The sequence below is a fragment of the Montipora foliosa genome, chromosome 2 (genome assembly GCF_036669935.1).
Source record: "Montipora foliosa isolate CH-2021 chromosome 2, ASM3666993v2, whole genome shotgun sequence".
NCBI classification, from domain to species: domain Eukaryota; kingdom Metazoa; phylum Cnidaria; class Anthozoa; order Scleractinia; family Acroporidae; genus Montipora; species Montipora foliosa.
Window position 1 is genome coordinate 23,064,112 of NC_090870.1, and position 17,500 is coordinate 23,081,611.

The window sequence follows — 17,500 nt, forward strand, 5'->3', positions numbered from 1 at the left end:
ATGTCAATAAAGACAAGCGACGTGCCATGTGAGATAACCGATTCTTTTGACGATTTCGCGACAAGAAGTTTTGAATTTTCATATCTCTGGTTCTTTAAGGCGCAGGAAAGCGCTTGAAACGGGAAAATGTTCCGTTGTTTAACCTCTTATTTGAAATGAAATTCATTTTGATTCGCCTGACAAGACGAGATTTTGCGAGCGGATTGTATCTCTCTCATTTTTACAAAGACGCGCGACATTGATATGTGTGACAATCGATTCTTCTGACGATTTCGCGACAAGAAGTTTTGAATTTTCATATCACTGGTTCCACAAGGCTTAAGAAAGTGCTGAAAACGGGAAAGTGTTAACATTTTCATGCGCCCGACATAAATATTGCGCGAGCGAATTGTTACGTTTTTTTTTTTTTAATCAAGAATACCCCGCTACTTATTTCCACATGTTTACCTGTTAACTGAAACAAACACGGTGCTGGGTTTGCCAAACGATGTTCAGCTGAATAGCCATTGCCATATACATTTATACAATAAAAAGCTATTAAAACTAACAATGATATAACCACAATAGGTCGACAATGGGCTAACTCATAAATACTAATGAGCTTTGCTTTATGCGCGTATTTCATGCGCGTGTCAAAGACGCAGACGTGTTCGTGTTTGACACGCAGGCGCGTTTTACACGCGCATTTTGGGCCGCATATCTTCGACCTGTACTGTAAATGGTAGTATGGAGTTTGGTGGGGACACACTGATCTCAATTTCTGATTTGAAAGAGTTACAATGTAGATGGCAAAGGAGACACTAATGAAGAAAAGTGGATTCCTAACTTTGTGATTGATTCATGTCTCCACTTAATTAAGTCTGAATGCTCTCCTGGGCAATGTAAAGCTGAGGTGCCGAAGTGGGAGGAGTTTGAAAAAGTAGATGTGGAAAAGATAAAAGAAGAGAAATTGCTTCCGCAAGACATAATCCTTATTCCTTGTAATAGTGGTGGAAGGCATTGGGTTCTGTGTGCCATTTTGTCCGAAGAGAAGTCTATCATAGCACTAGTTAGTTTACCTGATGAGACAGTGAAGCCAAGCACACAAGACATTCTTTCAAAAGTGATAACCATGTTGAGATTAACCAACAGTACAACTGATTTCCAACAGGAGGAGTGGTCGTTGTATACCAACATGTGCAATTAGAAATCCCCTAGCAGCAAAATGGTCCACTCAAGGTTCCTAACTACAGAATGTTCAAAAGTTATTCAAGGCCATGAATAGAAGTAAAAAGGCATAGACAATTTCTGGCTGGATAACATTTCAAACTTTGCATGCAATGACTTGAAAGTTTATGCGTAAACTTTGCAGTTGAAACTAAGCAAACTACAATCGGCAACAAAATTAGTTGAGACAGTTGACAACAGAGCACACTGGCAACGACACATTCATTGTTTGCAAAAACTTGTCCAAAAAGTACGTTTCCGGGATACCCCTCTCTCCTCCACCCTAATCAATGTTGTACTGCTGTCGACAAGGCTTGTAGAAAACAGAAAAACACAACATTGTCCCGGGGGTGCGGGGGAGGGGGCCAAGCTTGAAATCGACTCTAAAGGATAAGAGTGTCTCAACAATTTTGACGCCGATTGTCTGTATGAAAAAACTGTGTATGAAGTGTAATGCCGACTTGTGATAAGCGTTTTTTTGCATTAATGTATGAAATATACACATTTCAAAAGTGTCTTTATGCGTTGTCATGTCATATAAGCATCAGAACATATATAAATCACCTTTTTTCTTTATTACCGTGATGTAACAGTCACTGGTGTGACTGCAGACATTTCAGTGTCGAACATGGTTTTCACACAGAACATTTCTAACAAGATAAGGGCATGTATACGCTTGCCATCTATTTGCAAAGGGCGGAAAGTGAATGATATTGTCAGGGAAAGTGATATCTCACGGGCTTCGATGTACCGCATTCTAAAAAAAGAGAAATTTTTACGCAAGTAATCACTATCGAGAACATCAATTACAACGGCCAAAATGTGGATGTCGAACGTCCAGCGAAGTTAAGTTCACGCCACAAACGCTTATTATTGAGAGAAAGGACATAATACTAAATAATGACAATTTCAAGACGATTTGTGCAGTGTTTTGGATTTGACATACCTTGAAATGAAATGATACTTTCGGAACATTGCGTGACATTTAGCATTCCCTTTTGAAATTCACCATACATAATTCCATTTCAACTTGTTACAAGGGATATGACCCATAAAAAAGAGGGAAATGTAAATAGCAAAGACAGTTTATAACTCCTGGCACAAAAGAAGAACAGCAAACAGTGCTGTACTCTGATTTTAGGAACTCCGCGGAGGAGTGACCACGAGTAACCACGAGTAACCTTGAGTAACCATAATTAACAAGTAGAATAATTACATTATCTTTTTATCATAATCTTGTGGTTACGCGTGGTTACTCGTGGTAAATGAGAAAATTCTATTGTTTCTTTACTCCCAAAAACATTCATTTCCCATTAAAACCAGCTCTGCAAAGCATCTGGGACAAGGTGGAAAGTCTTTTTACACCGACGTGGCAATTTGAGCGTGGAAAGTAAATGTGTTCCCCAGCTGTAACAGCTACCATGTCTGTTTCGCGTTCATCTGCGACACCACTTCGACCAACAAAATCCGCTTCTTCTGATGAATTGGAGTTAGAGGTATAACCCTTTAACAAATCCATACTTTAACGCTACTGACAAATAGCGTTAAAGGAAGGCAAAAGTGAACAGGTCATTCGCACTTACGTCACAATCTTCACTTCGCACAGGACAACGCATTTTTCACACTAGAAAACGGGACTAATAAACTATCCGCAATTTTTTAGACCTGTAAAAAGTCTTTCACTCATGTGGTCATATTGACAGACAGACTGGACCATAGGTGCCCATATAAAGGGTATAAAGGAAGTTTTCTGAAACAGACCATTCGCAACAAAAGTAGTTGAGACAGTTGCCAACAGAGCACACTGGGAACGACACATTCATTGTTTGCAAAGAAAACTTGTCCAAAATGTATGTTTCCGGGATACCCCTCCCTCCTCCACCCTAATCAATGTTGTACCACTGTCAACAAGGCCTGTAAAAAACAGAAAAACACAACATTGTCCCGGGGTGCGGGGGAGGGGGTCACTTGCGCACCGAGCTTGAAATCGACTCTAAAGGATAAGAGTGTCTCAACAATTTTGATGCCTATTGTAGCTTTTTTGAAAGCTAATGCATCTTAGAGGCTAGTTACTTTAGGGGTTTTTGTTGAATTATCAACCTAATATTAATATTTGTTAGTACAAGAAATTTTACATCTGTGACGTTGCGTCCATGACAAAGTTTGCATTGCTCTGGTTCCATACACAAGAGCTATTCTGATCTTTTCATTTCATCAAAGTATGCTTATTTACTAATATTGACTGCTCCTAAAATATTTTGATAATTATTAACATATTTGTTTAGAAAATTAAAGTAATTGCACTAAATGTCAGAGACGCAACGTTACGTCCGTGACAATATTTGACCCACTAATTAAGCTAATTTTTCCGCAAAAACAGTGAGGTCAATTTTTTTTTTCTTTAATAATTTTATAAGTGATTTTGTAAGGACTTTCTTGCAAATAAAAGAACAAGGAAATCACAGATTGTTGTACTCAGAAATAATCAGTCAAACATTTCATGTTGGATGATTGTAGTCAAAAGTTAAAATCTGACACCTGCTTTAACTGCACCCCCCTGAAACACTGGCACCCTGGTTGTGCCCAAAACCTTGTTTTCAGGAAGAGCAATCTATATTCTCTGTAATATTAATACCATATTTCCATCTGTAAACTAATTTGAAAAAATATTTTCTGTAGTCTCATGTGGAATTGCCCTTTTACGAAAATCCAGAGAGCACTAGTTAAGCATGGATGAGGCAAAAGTATTAGACATGGGATAAGTCACAACAATATTAAATAGAGGGAATGTTGGCACCCAAGGTCATGGGACTTGGCTCGCTGCCAAACATCTACATTATAATAATAATAATAAGAAGAAGAAGAAGAAGAAGAAGAAGAAGAAGAAGAAGAAGAAGAAGTTAAAAGTAAGTTCAGAGTGGCACAGGTGTCTCCTTTGATCACACGGGCAAGATGTGGAGTTAAGCCAGGATACATGTAGAAGCTTCATATGGATGGTTGAGTGGACATCTGCACCCACCCATTCAATCACAGGACTGGTGTGACTGAGCTTTATGAACACCTCTTTCGAGACTGGAACTGCCCAAGGGGACATTTCGTGTAGATTGTGTAGGAAGGCCGCTGAGAGCTTCCCACATATACTCTCTGGATGTTCTGCACCAGCTCAATCTAATTACCTTGAAAGGCATAATTATGGTGCATTGAAGGTCCTCTTTTTTGAAATATGTAAAAAAAAAAGCTGGTAGATTCAGTGCCCCTGTGGTGTTTGCCTATTATCCCTAAACTACTGTATGAATCATAATTATGAAGTGCAAGCTTACTGGGATGTGCCAGTGTTTGCCAAACATGAATGAAGGGGGTAGTTTCTAAAGAAACTGTGGTGCTGCGTCGGTGGGGAAGTAGTATACAAAAATTTGGTTTTATCAACAGAGTTGATAATGTAAATTGGCCACCGTACAGAGATTCTAAAAGCTGACGTTTCGAGCGTTATCCCTATTGGATTCGCTCTGACAAAGGGCTAACGCTCGAAACGTCAGCTTATAGAATCTCTGTACGGTGGCCAATTTACATTATCAACTCCGTTGATAAAACCAAATTTTTGCCAAACATGGTTTTGTCAAGGCTAACAGCGTGGAAATGAGGTTCATTGACCATCAGGATAAGAAAGTGTGAGCAGTAGAGATGAGCTGTCCATGGGTGGAAGAAAGTTGAAGAAGAGACAGAAAAATATTGGCCGCTAAGATGGGAGTTGGGGGAAGCAATAATTATCATGGAGACGAGATTGAACAGTCAATATACAGTGGAACCTCGATTTAACGAAGTCGCTGGGGACCGGCCAATATTGTTCGTTAAATCGAGGGTTCGATGTAACGTACTTGAGGGGAAACGAACAAACTGTTCGTTATGTCGAGGTCATAGTTAATGATGTTAACCCACACAACACCAATGCTGTTGCCATTAAACGGATTCAAGATCAAGGAGGGACGTTGCAAATCATGGGTCATGATGTGCCATTGACACTGTCACCTGTATTTAACTTGTTTTTAAAACACTGAGGACAAATCTCAGTGGAAGTGACTGGCAAAAGGAGAAACAAGGGCATTGGAATAGAATTTCCAGCTACGTATTCAATGTATTCACTTTCACTTTAATAGAACTAATAAGAGACAAAGAAGATAGAGCGGAAGTTAGTTTATGTCTATGACATATAATAAGCCATTGACTGAAAGGTTGCTGTCTCTTTATAATTACCAGATGACTGTTGATCTGTTCCGCATTTATCTTCTGTCGCGTGTTGACATTGCAATTCGTTATATAGAGGTAGATTTTACGTTTGGACTTCCAGATTATGTTTGTTATATCGAAGAATTCGTTACATCGAGGTTCGTTATATCAAGGTTCTATTCCATACTTCCTACTGTAACTTTGGCCGGGACATAGAATATCGTTCGTTATATCGAGGACTTCGTTAAATAGAGCTTCGTTAAATCGAGGATCCACTGTAGTAATCGATACTCTGTGGGGTTGGTCCATGGAACTAGAAGATCGTGTGCAGAGGCTCTTTGGCTCTGGAGGCAAGAGGTTGTGAAAGTCACAAGTCAAAGAAGTGCTGTCGAAGATGCAAAAAGCCGTATTGTCCAGTAGATTGCAGAATGTGCCTCATTTTAAGATCATACCATGACAACACTGACAGAGGCTGCGAATTAACACATTAGCAGAATCCAAAAACGGATTTTGCGTTTTTTTGGCGAAATCATGAATCCAAAGTATCCACACTCAAGGAGGGTATTGCGGATTAAATCTAAACCAAGGTTTTTGAGATTCATTCCTTTGGGAAAGGATTTGAACAAAGTATTTTTGACAAGCGGTTTTCCATGTAAAAATGATACACAACAGTTACCATATGTGACAGTTTAGCCCAAATGTTTTTCTCACGCCATTTTTACTGTATGATCGAAGATATAATAGGTGGAAAATAGTTAGTTTTCCCGAAAATTTCACACCAATAATAGTGTTTGTACCTTTCCTACAGCTAAAAAAGCATGTTTTTCATCATTTCTTTTCATCAATCGCTAAGGTATTTCTTTTCTGGTGGCATTTTCATTTAAGAGTTTCTCCAAAACAAACTTAACCGCTATTTTTTTTTTTTTGTTTTTAAAATTTGCACGCAACTCTGGGTTTGTTTGTTTGCATTGTCATGGAAAACAATCATTTTTTTCAGATTTTGCGTTTTTTGATGCTGAAGAATCCATTGATGCAAGATCAGGAATCCGTTTTTGATTTTCCCAAAAAAACCGCACCTTACATTGCATTAAGTACCCTGTACTACTTCAAACACAAAAATTAGGAAAGACTGTGGAACAATAATAACTGGGAGAATTAAGTGCAGGAAGCCTTGCCGCCATGAACTAGACATTAAAATCTTTAACAATGACAGCGAAGATGAACAAGTTTTCCTATTTAATATTTTACTCTACAAATTAGTTTCTTGAGCTAAACGCCGCTGGACTTAACTTTGTTTATTTAAATTTATACCCATTCCATTATTTGTATAGATATAATTTCTCACAATATAATGGCTCTGCATGTGAAAAAATAGAGGTACAGACCATCCAAAATAGCCAGAGACATTTGCATAGTTTCCAGAGAATTCTCTGATCTCTGATCCCTAATTAACACCGTGATACACAATACAGTGTATGTGCAAACTGCAATAATGACCTGTACTGTATTACATGTATGTGTGGCATGCGCACACTCACTCTACAGGAAACCCTTTCTAGCCTACTTACTGTTAGTGTTTATAATTAACAATATTTGTGTACAAAGAAAGACCATGTGTGTATGATTTAAAGCCTTACTTTTCCACAGGCATGAAGAGTTCCTTCTGCTGAGATGACAAATGTGCAATACTGACCAGCTTCTGCCTACCATGTAAAAATGATTAAATTAATGTTATTTTCATTTAAACAACTTGGTAACAAGTGACATTGGTAATAAGAGCAATAACATTTAACACTTTTAAATGCTGCAAGGATAGGGGCTGGACACCACCTTAAATGTTTGAAGGCAGAATGCACATACATGTGGCTTGAGGTTAAGGCCTTTTGCCACTGTGGTCATGGGATTTTCCCACATATAGGCTGTACATCATCATAATGCACTTTATACTACTGTCATATAAAATCTTAAAATTAAGGATCTTTCCTATAGAACAAATTATGGCCTAACACAAGTTATGACATGTGAACACAAAGAAAGGTAACTTAGGGTTTTTAGGATATAATAATTCAGATGTAAACCACATTACGCAGCAACAGAAGTCCCCCTTACCTGTTAGTGTTATTATTATTATTACTATTATCATTATCATTATCATTATTATGTGTGCTCAGAGAGAAGATTATTGTTCATTCCTGACCATCCACAATGTGATATCAAGTCTGTGAAGTTCTACAAACATTCATCATTGCACACAGTACACTACAGTCATGTATGCATGTATCCAGCAACATTCTATTGTGTACAGTACACCCAATCATTATAATAAAGACCTAATAAAAGGATGGTTTGCCCAAACATTTTTTGAAAATATGAACTAAAAAAATTGCCAATTAATGTGTATTACCACAGCCATTCAGTAGCTTGCAAATGTAAATACTACACTACAAAAAATACGCTAATTGGAGGATTATAACAATCTAGTCATTGTTAATTTTTGTACATGAATAATTTACCTGCTGAGCACTTCCAAAGGTAGCAGATAGCTTGGCACTTAAGATTTTGTCTGTAGTCCCCTCTGCTAGCTGGTGACTACTATTACTTCCCCAAACAAACAACTCGTCATTTGAGGCTGGTTTCGCACCATTCAAGGGACCTACCCCAGACTTAAGGCAGAAGGTCTTGTAATCATTAGACAATCTCACAATCTGAAACCAATAACCAAAATACTGGTAAGACTCAATGGGTTGTCCACTGCTTTCAGGGGCAAGTCATTAAGCACCAAGGATGTCCCTACTTGCCCTCAGCCTTCAACCCACTTTACACTTTCAGATGAAAACAAGTCACCACCACTCTGTATTATTAATGTTCAAAATGGGTCTTTTTCAATCCAATACAATCATGTACTTCACCATGTATAAAAATACCTGTGGGGCTTCACATTTTATTGTGACCATCCATGGTCTCATTTGCATTAGGTTATTTTTTTCTTTTGTAATTACAATTCAGAAGGAGTTTCTACTTTCACTGTAATTTTGTGACCCTAAACGAAATTCATAAATCACAGCAAGCCACTAACAAGAGCAGTACTGTTGTGGAACATAACGAATAGTCAATTTTGTAAAACGAAATTATTGACTGTGTTAAATCACTGAGGTAAAACTCATGAATTTGTGACCATAACTAACATTTTTTTTCTTTAACTTGAAGCCCTGAATTTGAAAGTAATGAAAGAAAACATGTTTTACCTCTTTTAACAGATATGTGGCAGCAATAGGAAGAGACAGAAGACCTGTTCCAGAGGACGGCAGTTCAAGCAAACTAACATTGGAAGAAGAGGATGACTCGATCTTTTTTGGAGAGGATGATGGTGAATTTGTGCATGAAGAGTTCTGAAATGAAAAACAAAAGCTTGTCAGAGTACTATAAATTAATACAGCTTAACCTACACTGCAATCCAAGAAAGGCCATATTTATAGTAAGAGATGTTTAAAAATTCCAGATATTTGAGGTCACTTGACTTTATACTCGGTATAAGGGAAAGACCTATTAAGAATCACATTTCAAGACTAAAATATCTGTAGTTGAGTCATCTCACTTGCCTTAAATCTTTTTAATGTACCAGTAAATATATCATACAACAACCTCAACAATGGAAGATATGGCACATGTCATCTCCATCCATCTACAATCCTGGCCAAAACTATTGGCCCGGGACAATTCCTGCTTCCCCCGTTCCCCCATTACAATGTTGGTTTTTCACGGCCTCCGAAATCAAGATCTGTTCATCAATCGCTCCCATGATTCAACATTGTCTGGGGGGAAGGGGGGCGCGAAAAAGGCAGCGAAAGGAGAACATGCGTTGCTCATATAACAACGGAAGCATCTACAGTAAATTCTCTACTTTTTGCCCAAAATTTGACAAGTGTCCCAAAGTCTTTTGACCCGGATTGTAGGTACCAACAAAGTTATGGAATCTACTGTGACCTTACAGACATACATGTAAGCGTACAATGCATGTGACTGTATCTTCTCAAGAACAAGCTGCTCTCAGAGAGACAGTTTGGCTTCAAACACCATCAAATTAACAGTACTCTCCCAGCAATGGTAAAATTAATGCTCTTGACACAGAATGTGAAGTTATTTACTCATTGCTTTTGACATTACAGGAACAATGGTTCCAAGGATCTGGCCAGAGAAAAACTGCTGTCCTGGATCAGAAGCTATCTTTCAGACAGATCAATAAAGTTGACCTTGCTGGTCAAGCCTCCACCACCCAATCCCTCAACACATCAGTGCCCCAGGAATCAGTGCTTGACCCTTTGGGGATAATTATAATAATAATAATTATTATTATTATTATTGTCAAAACAACCTCTACCTCTAAGCAGACGACTCCTCTATCTTTTGTGCAATAAAACCGAAAGGAGATGCTAAGGTAGTAGGTGAAAATACGAACAAAGATCAAGACAGGATGAAGAAATATGCTGACAAGTGGAAGGTCACCTTTCAGCCATCAGAGTGCAAGGCTCTGACAATATCAAGAAAGAGACAACCAACAAGGCTATATTTACATTTCAGGAACACCAAGCTCACAGAAGTGGATGAAATGTGGACAAAATGCTTTTATGGAACAAGTATATTAACAGTACCGTGAGAAAGTTGACAGTCTCAACTCAATCCTCGCAAGAATCGAGGATTGAGAATCAACTTGAGGATCCAGACTAGATTCACTCCAAATCAAACTCAATCCTGGACACTTGATTCTTGCAAAATCACTGAAGTGAAACCTAAATTTATCACAAAATTCCTTGTGCGCCGAAATGACATCTTGAGTTGTTGATTCTTCCCAATTACAGCAACTGGATTTAAGAGGGTTAAGGTCACTTGGTTTTCTGTGTTACTCGCGAACAACATGCGAGAAACTGTGGCAGGCTTATCTTTCATTTGTGTTACTATAATTATTCCCAGTTGCATTTGTCACCTTAAAAGTCTATTGAGGAAACACCCAAGCAACAAGCTCATTAGTTTCTCTACTCCTTCGACTCGATTCTCGATTGTCCTTCCTCAATTCTTGATTGTCGCAAGAATTGAGATTCAAAAGAGATTTTCAATTTATGTTCGCTTGGTACTGTATTAAGCAACATCTCAAACCTGGACAGACTTGTAACACTTATTGAAGGATTGCCTCTAAACTGCATGTCTTGGGTAGAGCTACAGCTTACAAGGCCCAGGTTAGAGGTTTTTTTTGTAGTGATCGGGTAAGACAAAGGAAGACAAGTACACGTGTTCACTCTCAGATGTAATTCACTGTAATCTCTAATGTTGGATGATCATGTTACATTCATTTGGTAGTAAATTATTAAATCATGTGTGTCAATGATATAATTGCTACACTCCTCCTTCTTCAGATCAGTTCCTCAAAATTCATGTCTCAACCTAGTTCTTGGTTTTCTTAACATGCAACTAATCAGTTACTTAACCAATAAATTGTAATCCATTGACATGCACCTAATCAATGAAACAGATTCAGTGCTGGTACCGTGATTTCACTGTAATCAAGTAATCATAGTCGATGTTGTTAACGAAACAAGTGTTCAGTGTTCATAATCATTGCTGATAGCATCTGGTCAACGTTTGAGGTCAATTCACAGTTCATGTGGTGTAGTCCTTCAGGTGTTTATCAAATGTGGATTTGGTCTGACGCTGTGATCTGCGGTAGGGTTTGGTTGGTAGGCGTTGCCTCAATTGGCACTAGTTGGGTAACAATGCCTTGACTGTCTATTGGTGCTGCCACTGGTGTTGTTTCCTGGGTAATGGCTGGTGCTGCCTGGCATTTAGCTGCTGGTGGTACTACTGGTCTTGCAGTAGGTGGTTTCCTTTGCTTGTCTCTTGCTGGGATGTATGTTGTTCTGAGCACCTTGAATTTGGATGCGTCTCGGCATACTGTTTCTCCATCACTCTCCTGGCATGAATTGTGGATCCGATTACCTTTGTAGCGATGTAGATGTATGGTTCGAATAGGGTGTCTCCTTTTCCTTTCTTATCCCGTTTCAGGAGAATCGCCTCTCTGGCTTTGAACTTGTGTTCTTTAGCTCTGTGTCTTCGGTCATGGTAAGACTTCAATTTCTCTTTGTATTTGCTGTCTCTTTTCCTGACTTCTTCGTCCCTGCTGGCTCTCTCTGCTGGGTAGTGGTTGCTCGATTCATGAGGAGTTCATAGGGCGCGGTTCCTGTGGCTGGGTGAGGTTTCATAGGTTGCTTCATGGAGATCAATGCCTTCTGCACAGGCTATCACAGCTGTTTTGTTCATCAGCTTGTTGAAGCCTTCTACTTGTCCCTGGGCTTTGAGATGTCGTGGCGTGATTTTTCTGTGTGTGAACCCCATTTCTGCTGCAAACTCTTTGAAGTCTTCTGAGTTGAATGGTGGTCCATTGTCTGATTGGACTGTCTTGGGGACTCCGTGAGTGGCGAAAACTTTCTTCAATTTCTTCCGTACTGGCTTGATGGCTGTAGAGTAAACAAACTCAACCTATGGGTACCTTGAGTACTGGTCGATTATCACCAGGGCATACTCTTTGCTTGGGAATTGTCCACAGAAGTCTATTTCAACTGTTTCCCAAGGTCCCTCTGACAGTTTCGTCATTTTGGCTGGGTCCGTATGCTGTGTTTGTTGCTATCTGGCAGTCGAAGCAAGTGCTCACAACGGTGTCAATGCAAGAGTTCATGATGGGAAACCAGTACTTTCGGCGTAGCATTTCTTTAGTCTTGCTGATACCCAAGTGTCCTTGCTATCTGGATAATCCTTTCTCTCAGTGATTCAAGAGGCAGTGTTTTAAGGAGGCAGTGTGGCCCAGTGGTTAGAGCGCTTGCCTTGAGATCCGGAGATCCCGGGTTCAAGATCCGCTCTGACCACTCGTTGAATTTGATCCTGGTAGTCCCTGGTTCAACTTCCCAGCTGCACTTGTAAATAGCCAACTGGTTTGCCTCTGGCCCGTTGGGATTCTTAACAGTTGTTGTCGTTGTTCTGTTCTGTTGTTTCGTTGTGTTTCATTGGCCCTGAAAAGCCTCTATGGGGAGCGGACAATTAATTGTATTCAGAGGGGATGATTTTGTCAGTTCTCAGGATCAGTCCCTCTCTCTCTTCTCTGTGTCAGTCAAGGTCCCGCACACATAGTGTACAGGTTGGAATCCTTTGCCAGTCTTCTGAAACAGTCCTCCTCCCAGTCCTTTGGGGCTTCCGTCGCAGATGATGAATGTTTCTCGCTCTGGGTGGTACAGGATTAGGACTGGGGCTGCAATGATGGGGCTTTCAGGTCCTTGAAGGCTTTTTCTTGTTCTGTCGACCACTCAAACTTTGCGTTGAGTTTTGTGAGCTTTCGCAGTGGGTCGCACCAACTGGAGAAGTTACTAATATACCTGGATAGGTAGGCTACCATTTCGAGAAAAGAGACTAGTTCCTCTTTGCATGCTGGTGGAGCACAGTTTTGGACAGCTTGAATCTTGGTTGGGCTTGGTTTAAGGCCTTCTTGTGTAAACAGGTGTCCGTGGAAGTCGATGGACGCTTTTCCAAATTCGCACTTTTCACATTGCAGGGTCAGGTTGTGATCCTCCAGTCTCTGTAGCAGTTGTGCAAGAGACTTGTTGTGCTCGTCCCAGTCTCTATCACCAATCATGATGTCATCACGGTTATTGAGAACCTTGGGGATGCCTGATATAACCTTGTTGATCTCTGCGTCGAACAGGTCTTGACTGTTGACTCCTCGGAAGGCCAGGCATTTGTACAGGTAGTTTCCCCATGGAGTGGAGAATGTCATAGTCTTGCATGATTCGGGATCAAGGCAGAATTGATGGTAACCATGGTTAAGGTCTAGTTTGCTAAAGACCTTACAGTCTCTGAATTCGGTTACAAAATCTTCTGTAATTGGGGCTTGAATGTTTTGTGTACGGAGCATTGATTTGTTTAGGAGGTGGAGGTCCAGGCTGACTATGATGTCTTTAGGGTTCTTGGGCTTTGGTTGCACAACGATTGGTGAGCACCAGGTGATCGCTTCATGGTCAGGGACCTTCTCCATGATGTCGTTCGCGACAAACTCTTCAATTCTGTTCTGGAGTGGTTCAATGAGATGGTATGGGACACGTCTAGGTTTCTGGGCGATTGGTATGGCGTCTTTTTTCATAGGCAGATGGATTTCTATCTCTTGGCCGTCTCTTGTTGCCTTGCCAACTCCTTGGAAAAGATTCTTTTATCGATCTATGATTTTCTCAACCTCAGGATTCTCGTTTTCGATTTCCATCACGGCTTTGTTGGGCTCTTTCAATCCACCAGTCTCATCAATCTTCAGCATGCCAAGTGCGTCTTAGCTTGGTCTTCCGAGTAGAGGTAGAGAGTTAATCTTTCCTTTTACTACCACGATGGTTGCAGTGATTGCTCTCGTTTGGTTTTCAAGTTTCACGTTGCATTCTCCCATGATGGGTAGGTCATGGTTGAGTGCTTTTAACTTTATTGTTGATTCTTGAAGTGTCATTTCCGGTATTTCTGTTTGCAGTTTTCGGAACTGATATTCATCCATGATGTTTGTGTCTGCGCCGGTGTCTGGCTCAACTATGGTTTTGATGCCGTTTATGAGGATGGTGCAGGTCTTTTGAATGCCTTGGCTCATCGATTTTGTGGATCTTGAGGTGGTGGATGAAACATCCATCGCTTGATGTGTCGCTCGAATCGGACTTCCGGTCGATTTCCTCCTGACCCGACACTTGGACTTTCCCATTACGATTGTTTGGTCTTCAGGAATTTCTTCGTCCTCACTGATCGCATCTTGTTCTGGGATCTTTCGGATAGCGAGTTTTGTCTTGCTGTGGGCCATAGCCTTTCTTTCCTTGAGGATTACTTCGGCAGACGTTTGCATAATGATTAGTGGCGCCGAATGCCGGGCATTTTTGCGTGTGTTTACGCCCACAGCGACCACATGGTTTTGAATCTGGGTTTTCTCCTACGCGGTTTTCTTCTTTTCCTTCGTGAGAAATCTTCTTTTCCATTTCGGTCGCTTGGTGGTTGGTCTCTTCATCGATAGCGGCTTCATCAAGGATTTCTTGAAGAGTCCAGCCTTGTCGAATGGCTTTAACTCTAATTCTTCTATTACACATTGTTTTAATCAAGTGGTCTTGGATGGCGTCGTTCTCATCGTGATATTCGCATTTCTTGGCGTTTTCTTGTACCCGAGCGAAGTATTTGGCGAGTGATTCGTCTTCTGCTTGCTGCAGATTACCAAGTTGGAATCTCACGTACAGGTCTTTGTTTTTCTTGGGAAGGAAGTGCTTGTCCAGCTTTCAGATGAATTTCGTGTATTCGTCAGCGGGTTGGTCTGTGCTTTCGACATCTGGTAGGGAGTCTTCGAGATCAGCGCTATCGCGACCGCCATAGATGATTAGACCATCTTTTTTCAACTCTGGGTCTTGAATGCCAAAAAAGCGGAATTGGCGTTCAATATCTTTCTTCCATTTATCCCATCTGTTAGTGGTGTTAGTGGGATTGCGGTCGATGGCGAAGGGTGTAATATTGAGGTATCTGTTTGTAATGCTTGGGCTTGTGGAGCGGCGCTACCGCTCAGTGAAGCCGAAGCAGCTTCATCAGGATGTATCATTTTCTATCAGTGTTTTCTTTGCTTCTTTTTCTTAAATCCCATCCTCGCCGCCAATGTAGTAATCAGGACGTGTAAATGATATAATTGCTACATTGTTACTCATTGACAACCAGATGAGTGCTGCACCAACAACAATTGAGCTGCTGGATTGTATCCAAGAGAAGGCACTGCAGATCAGTGGGATAAACGAGGAAGAGGCATGCATCTGCAGTCCTTTACAAGATGCAAACTAACCACTGTACTGCACATCTGAAAGCTTTGCTTCCATCCTCGTACAACATCAGAAGAACCACTCGCACCAGTGTTTCAATGCCGAGTCATGCTCTTGAGGAACAATACTCCAGGACCCCCTCAACCAAAAGAAGTTTTGTCCATGCTGCAGTCCCTCTCTGGAACCAACTACCAGAAAAGACTGTAGACACAATTAGAGACAATGGAACCCAGTCTTTTAAGACAATGGTGCATAAGCACCTGTTGCAGATGGATGCCACCCCCTGGTGAAAGAGCTCGAGGGGGATAGTACCAATAATTACACTTAAGATAATTAATTTTTTTTATGTTTGTTCTTAGACCTTGGATCAGTAACCTTAGTACCCGACCAAAGAATTTTTTCTCTAAAATCATTACTAGTTCCCACAATTTACATAAATGTAGGTTTATGTGGCCGTGAACCATTGCTTAGACCTTAGGGTTGTCATTCAATTTGTAGTGTGTTACTGCCTATACATGACTGTATTTGAGTTCACACTTGGACACTTGGACACACTTGGACTATCTGGACTATTGCTCACTATGGCAGATTATAAAAAAACCACTAAAGTGAGGGACACTTACACGTAAAGTACCATTCAAAGATAAACTGGCAGTCAAACAAGTCTCAAGATTTGACAACACTTGATTCTTGATGCTCAAGAACTTCAAGAATCATGTCTTCAGTGAAGTTTCAAGAGTTGAGTGCATTGTGTGGAAAAACAAGTCAAATGTCAAGTGAGAGTACATTTGTTTAGTGAAGTATGCAAACAGTTGTGGTTCCTGTGCTCAATAAGGACAAGCGAATAATCATGTTGTGATAATTCACTAAACAGCACACCAAAAGATTACAGGCTTCCATCAAGTACAAGAACAAAATCCTTTTCGTGTTGTAATTCCAGTTATTGAATTCACATCTGAGAAAAAGTACATGGGATTGTGATTATAAATTTGTTTCTTAAACAAATTTCTAATCAATTTGAACACCACTGTTTTTTTTTAACAAGTCTTACTCTTGTAACAGAGTTTTTTTAATCAGTCTTGTAACACGGTTGAGGTACTGTATGTTAATGTCTGTTTACTTACACTTTAGGCATGCATTTTGTGAGTAACTTAACTATAAACAGAATCATTTTGAAAATTGTGAACCTTCACGCGAAAAGGGGGCTTATGAAAATTTCACGATCATGCCGATTTCATGGCAGACAACCGTGAAATTATATAAAGCAAGCTGAAATACCGTGAAATTCCTTTAAAACAGCGTGAACTAGGCATGAAAATTTATCGTACCACCGTGAACTAGTTCACGCTGGGCAGTGAAAAAATTCACGCCATGGAAAAAAAAGTTCTCCTCAAAATTATTTAATTTCATTATCAATACGTTGGGTTTGGATTTCTGGCAGATTTCGAGTGTCAAAGAAACATTGACGTGAACCCTTTGATGATCATTAATTTTTGTCTGCTGTAAAGTTGACTTAACTCAAGTGAAGAAACAACACGCACGCCGGCGAATGGATTTTGCGAGCATGTGAGTGCTGAGCATTTTCCGGCAAGGACCAGCAGTGATCCAAACCTCTTTTCGAGATCACCAAGCATAAATGAATTATGAGCATTAATCTTTGGGGCAACTTGGAAAATCACAGCAACTCGCTTAATAGTATGTTTTTATTTAAGTGCGCCAAAGGGGGCAACTAACTGCTCAAAATACACTTAAATCCAACATAATACGAGTAATTTTTCCTAGAATCCGAGGCAGCGAGCAGCGCGTAAATTTGCCCACAACTTGTAACAAGATTTTTTGAACATTTTCGTCAAGGTTTGTAGTTCATCGCATTGAAAATTAAAAGCGCTTACCATTCAATAAATTGAGTCAAGAAATTGACACATGGTATCAGAGTAATGTAACAAAAGATCCACTCCGAATTTCAGGGCTGTGCGATATTCCGAACTCAAGTTATTCAGCAAAATTATATTATTTGGTATGGAGATGCTCTCTGTTAAATTGTAGACACTTCTCGTCACCTCTTGCCAGTTTTCACTGTCACACCATCGATCATCAACACCGTTCACCAAATAAAGTCAACATTCAACGAGATAAAAGAAGGTGAATATTGAAAGAGTCTCGCAAAGGTTCAGGTCTGTGCGATGTTTTGTGCGGGAGATATTCGAAGAAACGTTTTA

At 40.1% G+C, this 17,500-nt stretch overlaps 1 protein-coding gene across 1 annotated transcript in view; it reads right to left on the reverse strand.

The window, feature by feature from the left end:
- The window catches only part of LOC137992692 (probable E3 ubiquitin-protein ligase HERC1), a 151,866-nt gene that overhangs the window by 128,615 nt on the left and 5,751 nt on the right, over positions 1–17,500 (reverse strand). The window contains exons 2-4 of the mRNA XM_068838173.1: positions 8,676–8,819; positions 7,944–8,135; positions 7,068–7,133 (exon numbers count right to left, since the gene is read on the reverse strand). Of these exons, the coding sequence (XP_068694274.1) occupies positions 7,068–7,133; positions 7,944–8,135; positions 8,676–8,819 (402 nt within the window). The remainder of the gene's footprint in view (positions 1–7,067; positions 7,134–7,943; positions 8,136–8,675; positions 8,820–17,500) is intronic.